Source organism: Dermatophagoides pteronyssinus, unplaced genomic scaffold, assembly GCF_027571235.1.
Source record: "Dermatophagoides pteronyssinus isolate colony J.1.1.1.1 unplaced genomic scaffold, Derpt_VIB-CSIC_2022.12 sq0002, whole genome shotgun sequence".
NCBI classification, from domain to species: Eukaryota; Metazoa; Arthropoda; class Arachnida; order Sarcoptiformes; family Pyroglyphidae; genus Dermatophagoides; species Dermatophagoides pteronyssinus.
The window spans coordinates 2,876,862-2,883,535 of record NW_027461526.1 but is presented as its reverse complement, the minus strand read 5'-3'; the positions used below and the strand labels follow the sequence as shown (position 1 = coordinate 2,883,535).

Sequence of the window (6,674 nt, the reverse complement as noted above, 5' to 3'; positions counted from 1 at the left end):
CACTACAAGTGGGTGTGTATATCAAAAATTCAATTATTTTTTTCAAAAACGATAGGGTGTTTTATTCAAGGTTTAAGAATTCTATTAACAAAGATGATGATGATATGATGGCTATTACATCAGCATTGAAATGAAAACAATGAACAAAACATGTTCAAAACATTGCATGATGAAATGATGGCCACCATTATTATCGATTACTAAAATTTAAAAAAAAATTTGTAACATTTATGTCTACAGTATGTAACAAAAATAAATTACAAAATATGGCTGACACATTTGACATGGCCCTGCCTCTTTTCCTAAAGATATTTCACTGAACAGAATAGACAAAATATTTTTTTCATAAAAAAAAACAGAACAAAAATTGAAACGAGTTACAAATATCAACGGAAATTTTAGATACATAAATCAACTGATAAACGAAAAGAAAGATATTTCTGTTACAAATAAACATTCGAAATGTGTTTTTGTGAGTGAAAACAAGAACAAGAAATGAAAGGTGTGAAATAAAAAATGAAACAAAAAACTTGAAAGAAAAAAGTTTCAAAGAATTTGACATATTGAACATCATCAAAGTTTTTTTTCATTTTTTTCTAAGTTCTACTTTTGTGTACGTGAAACATTATCATCATTGTTGTTGTTGTTGTAGATCGGAGACCATCCATACAGTAATATATGCGATGTATTTTCGTATACGATAAACGTTATGGCACATGCAGGTGTTACACGCAATATATTTGGAACGATTCCTTTGTAGAATCCTTTGGCACCTTCAAATCTAAACAATAAAAATAAAAATAAAATAAATAAAATAGAGAAAGAAATTCATTAATAACAACGAATAAGTGTCCATTTATTTTTTCTCCACTTTACACCAAAACTACAATTTTCTTCAGTATAATTTTTTATGTTTAACAATTCAAAAAAAATCAATTCGAATTCAATGTATCAATGATGATTGTAATGATGAATTATTTATTAATAAATTACATACAAAAAAAAGAAAAGAAATCTCATTACAAACGAATGAAATTTGAATCGAAAACAACTAATCATTCAGATTTTTTCTAAATCAAAATCATCATTCTATAACTTTAAAGATCACCGGATTCTCGATTCCAATTGATATGCATAGCATGTATTATTATAACATTATCATCATCATTACATCATGACATCTAAATTTTGGAATGAAACTTTTCGTTTTCATCAAAAATCTAACCAAATAAGAATTGGTACTTTTTTTCCCACACCCAATTTTCTTCTAATGGTATTCATATATTTATCATGTTTAAATAAATAAATTATCAACATATACAAACATGGCTAAGAAATAAAACCATTAAAAATGTTAGGGCATTTTTTTTTGTATTCAGATAATGTAAATGGCTGTCGAGTCCGAAAAAGAAGAACCAGAAAATGAAATAAATGAAATTATTTGATTGTCGAAACAAGAACCAGATATTAAAGGAGAGAGATAGAAAAAGGATGTTAACATTGAATATTCACTCAGATAAATTCATTCACGAAAAAGATCAAAAACATGATGGGAAACAAAAACAAAAAAACGCACACATCGATTGATGAATCGTACGTTTCCAATATATTATATAAGTGAACCAAGGGAATAGGCAATTTTTTTCTCCTTTTTCTTTTTGTTTTTTTCTTAGTTCGACATTTCTCTGGTTTTTTTCTCAATAATTTTATCATCATTACAGAGAAATGGATACGGAAAAACGAATCCATCATCATTCAGGTTAAAACTCGAACAATTTGACATTTCCATTCATTTTGTTCAGCAGCATCAAATCTAATTCATTTATGAAAGCTATCTTGGTTTTTTTCTCATTTGATTGGATTAAAAATGTGCGAAAAAATATAATGAATCAAAAAAAAGTTTCTTAAACGAAATTTACATTAAATAATGAACATCTTAGATCATATTCATTCATTCATTATGTTCGTCAATATTCAAATTTCAAAAGTCAAATGCTAAATTTATATTAATAAAAATATATATAATAAGGCATCTTAAAGAGTGATCGTAATTTGTTTTTTTGGTAAACAATATAATTAATAACTATAATTATTTAAACAATCATTCAGATTTATAACACAAAACAATGATAAAAGCGACAAAAAAAATAATTATTGCAAACACAATTCACAATTGATTAACAAAAAGATAGTCTAAAACTTAAGGACGGAATAGTGATTCAATAAATTATCGAAAAAATAAAGATCGATTGCATTTTCCATTCGGCCATCATCATGATCATCATCATCATCAAAACCAACATACTATTACATAATTAAAGATTGTGGTTGTTTGGTCTTGAAATTGGTTCGGGTTTTTTTCTGAGTAAAATTGGTATCACAATTTTTTTTCGAATCGAAAGTTCATTCATCAAATACGAATGATGTTGTTTCAACAGCAGCAATGTCATTGACTATTAAAGATGATAATGATGATGATGGTGATGATTGTGGTTGTTGTAATGGTGATGGTGGAGATGATGATGATGACGGTATTTGATGATCAATAACCGAATCCAATTCAGATGATGGCCGAGAAAAATGTTCATATATAATAAACACGATGCAAATGTTCGGTGTAACATGAAGTAGATAGGCAGCAAGACCTTTGTAAAATCCACGTAATGATTCGTACCTGACATAAAAGACCGAGAAATGAAAAATAAAACAAAAATAGACCAAGACGGGAATAGGTAAGAGAGAGTAACAACAAACACAAAGAAGGAAGTGTTAACTATAATCGAAAAATGTAGCCCTGCTCTATATGAAAATAAATGAATCATGTTGGGAAAAAAAGCATAATAGAGAGAACAAAAACATGGATCAAAATGGAACAATATAAACACTTATTTCATGGAATATGGGTCGTATGCTTTACTTGAAATTATCAGACCGCAATTCGAAGCCATTCATCTTACATCATACCAGATTCTATTGTTTTCGGTCCGATGAATAGGAATTGATAGGAGAATGAATGAAAGAGTTTTATGCATGTTAGAATTAGAATTACCAGAAAACAAAAAAATTTCAAAGGAATTCTCATGAAAATGTACAAACACGTAAACATGTAAACAAAATCCAAAAAATTAAATAATAATATGGAAAGTCGAATGAAGCATGAAAAAATTTGATTTAAATTTTTTTCAATAAATCAACATATTTGAACAATATCCTAAAACCAAAGACAAAAAAAAACGAATCGACTAAATCAAATTATTGATTGAAAAATGAAATTCCATAATTAAGTACAAATTGATTCAAGGCAGCCAATAAAATTAAAAACGATAAAGTTTGAAAAAATAGTACAGTTTTATGCACACACATACCTCCATGTACGACGTATAACATCCATAACTCCATTATAATTTGCATATTGATCTTGAAGACGTGCACGTACCACCTGATATGGATATGTAATGACTGCGGCAAATAGTTTACTCGTAGCAGCACAACCAAGATAGGCTAATGTCCCTAATCTTTCTTCTCGTCTCAAACCATAATGTTCAATATAATATCGCTTCAATTCTTCATAGGCCATAAATTGTAGGGCACCATGTGAGACACCGAATATACCCGGTACGAATCCGCGATATAGACCACGAATGCCTTCAAAACGATAGATTTTAGCTAATGCATCCACCATACCACGATAACGTTTTGTAGGCTGTACAGCGTTTTCACTCATACCACCGTATTGAAGACATAATCTCGTCTTGACCACCCATATTGGATTTGTCAACACCAAAGTCATTATACCCGCTTCGCATGCGGCCATTATATGTTGGCCAGCATTTAAATCCATTTGTATCTCACCAACATTGGACATATGAGATTTTATTGCATTATAACTGTTATAAACATTCGTATACTTATTAAGTAAATGTTTCAACTCAGATGAAAAATTACTTGGCTTACAATAGAAAGTAAAGACCCCAAGAAGTTCCAGCACCCCAACAATTAGGCGTGACACCCCGATAAAATCCACGAATACCCTCCGAACGAAATATAGTTTTAACGGCATTAATTAGGCCACTATATTGTGGTCTAGTTGAAACTTGACCATCATTGACTGATTATTCGAAAATGAAAATTAGCATTTGTCTAAACGAAAACAATATGATGCCTTACCAGCTAGACGAACTTTCAGTAAATCAAGTGGATGCAATGCCAATGTAGATGCTACCCCTCCGGATATGCCGGCGACTAGATGTTCATATTTCACATTAGATGATAAGGTCATAGAAGGTTTGGACGTTTTTTGGCTTTTAGTAGCCATTGATGGTTGATTTGAATTTGATTTAGAAAATGATTGAGAATTCAATTTATTCATCGCATGAAGCGGCGATAAAAATAATAAATTATTTGAATGCCAAAATTGGGTTGAAAACGTTGCCCTTTAAACCGTTCATTATATATAATGGGTCAATCATTCAGCCATTATTATTTCAATGATTGCAGATGATAATGATCGATTTTATTTCATATTATTTCAATCAACTATGCAGTAAATGCGATAAGATTGCAAAATTTGCAAATGAAGAAAAAACCTTAAGCATGCATGAACGAAATGAACCATACGTATCATGTAATGAACGAGACTATCGATCTTTGTGATATTCAATGAATCCTTGGATTTTTTGCTTAAAATAACAACAAAAGATAAAAAAAAGAAATTTACACAATCGATCAAATAGAAATTTTCAAAACATTTTCATTGGATATTCATTATGTGTGTGTGTGTCCATTTTTTAACAATTTAAATTTAAAATAATAATATATCGAACAACTTCGACTTTTCAATTTATCGATAAGATTTTATGAATCTAAATCATGTACAAATAATACGATATTATTGTCAAGATTACATTTTTCTAGTGGCAGATTCATATCCGAAGAATTCGATAAACTATTATCATCTACTGATGGTGAATGTCCGGGAAGATCACGTGTAGGAAAATTGGTACGCAATTTGAAATTTATCAATTCCATTTCTTTACAAAATACATAATAGTAAAGATATTTGACTGGATCTGTACAAAGAAATCGACGCTCTAGACGTGTACCATTTGGCAGTTTGAACATAATGCGCCATGCATTCGATCGATCAGGATCCGGTTCCGGAGATATGTCTGCAAGTAATGTTTTCTTCATGTCTGATATCCTTTGTTTACGTTCCTCTTCAGCTTGCTGCTTTTGTCGTTCAAGACGTTCTTTTTGTTCTATTTTTTCTCGTTCTTCTCGTTTACGGCGTTCTTTTTCTTGATCGGCTTTTAATGATTCTTCAAATGCTTCATCCTGTTGAGCACGAATCAAACTGGCCATATCTCGTTCTTGACGATCGAGACGGGCAGCCATCAAAGAAAATTCATTATTCTGTATAGCAGTACGTAAAGTGGCCACAACAGTATCAACATTGTGAAAGCCTTCCATTTTTTTCATTACAATCATTTTGTGATTCTTAAGGCCAATCAATGCCATAAAAGGGTATTGATTGACCTTCAACGATTGATAAGCTTTATAACCTTCTGGATAATCCACCGAACATGACCAGAAAAGGAGATTTTCTGCGTTAATTAAATCGATAAATTTTTGTGCAGCAATAACAGTTGAACAAAATTTATCAATTTCGCGATATGATGGAGAATGAATGTAGATTAATACGAAACGAATTTCACGTTTACCATGCTCAATCACTTGAGAATAGGTACCACGGAAAAATGTTGGATGTTGTTGGCCATATTTTTCCTCAAATTCGCGAATAAATTGTTCAACTGTTCCATTTGGATCATAATCTGAAAAAAATAGATACGATGTTTTTTAAAACTCATAGCATAGTAGATTTCAAACCTACGTAATGTTGGATAAATCATAGAGATGAAAAAATCATAAATCGTATTCAAAGTATTCATGATCAATATATATGGTAATCTCAACAGCCAGGTAGCCGCATTCCACGGAATCATAAAAAGACTATTATTATTATCATTGTTATTGCTATTTTCATTGTCATTTATTGCACTTGTATTCGAATCATTATCAGACAAAGGTGTCGATGAACTGAGAGCAGCCGAAAACATTGTTGAAGATGTTGGAGCATTTCGACGTCTCAATGATGATGATGTAACATTCGTCTGCTCTCCATTATTATTACCATTTGAATGTTGTATCATATTCTGGATGATATCATGATTATAAGCTCCTTCCAAAGTGAGATCCAGAGCAATTTCAAAATTCCATTCATTTGCCCGCAATATATGATAAGATTCCAAATCATTCATTCCAGATATATCCTAAAATAAATACATCGTATTTAATGCAATATAAATAAAATAGAAACTACTAACTTTAAATTGAGACACTTTTTTCCGTTGATCTTCGGTCAATTGATCACGGATCTGTTCGATAATATCTTGTTGTGAATAATCACTCATTGCTCACTATATTCTATTTACGATCGAAGACTGTAAATCGGCAGAGAATGTATTCAAAAAAAAATGAAAAATAAAATAACCTATCGTATTCAGGATAATAATAAAAACAAATCTGAAAAGCTGAACAAACAATTTGATGATAACAATAATGGTAAAAATGATGAAATCAGAATTTAATAAAGAAATGCAGCGATATAAACATAA

At 30.5% G+C, this 6,674-nt stretch overlaps 2 protein-coding genes across 3 annotated transcripts; both read right to left on the bottom strand.

Annotated features, from left to right (window-relative positions):
* Positions 1-206: 206 nt before the first annotated feature.
* LOC113790990 (solute carrier family 25 member 32-like) lies at positions 207-4,583 on the bottom strand. 2 transcript variants are annotated; one of them, XM_027340713.2, is made up of 4 exons: positions 4,168-4,579; positions 3,955-4,108; positions 3,366-3,887; positions 207-781 (listed from the first exon to the last, which is right to left on the bottom strand). In XM_027340713.2, exons 1-4 carry the CDS (start codon positions 4,367-4,369, stop codon positions 604-606), a joined length of 1,056 nt encoding a protein of 351 aa, XP_027196514.2. In that variant the 5' UTR covers positions 4,370-4,579; the 3' UTR covers positions 207-603. The 2 variants fall into 2 exon arrangements, with proteins under 2 accessions (XP_027196514.2, XP_027196507.2); XM_027340706.2 differs by lacking the exon at positions 207-781 and adding an exon at positions 2,001-2,674 and having other exon boundaries at positions 4,168-4,583.
* A 142-nt stretch (positions 4,584-4,725) lies between these two features.
* LOC113790956 (FAS-associated factor 2-like) lies at positions 4,726-6,622 on the bottom strand. The gene is made up of 3 exons (XM_027340668.2): positions 6,384-6,622; positions 5,891-6,329; positions 4,726-5,831 (listed from the first exon to the last, which is right to left on the bottom strand). The coding sequence occupies exons 1-3, from the start codon at positions 6,468-6,470 to the stop codon at positions 4,855-4,857; spliced, it is 1,503 nt and encodes a 500-aa protein (XP_027196469.1). The 5' UTR covers positions 6,471-6,622; the 3' UTR covers positions 4,726-4,854.
* Between the last annotated feature and the right edge of the window lie 52 nt (positions 6,623-6,674).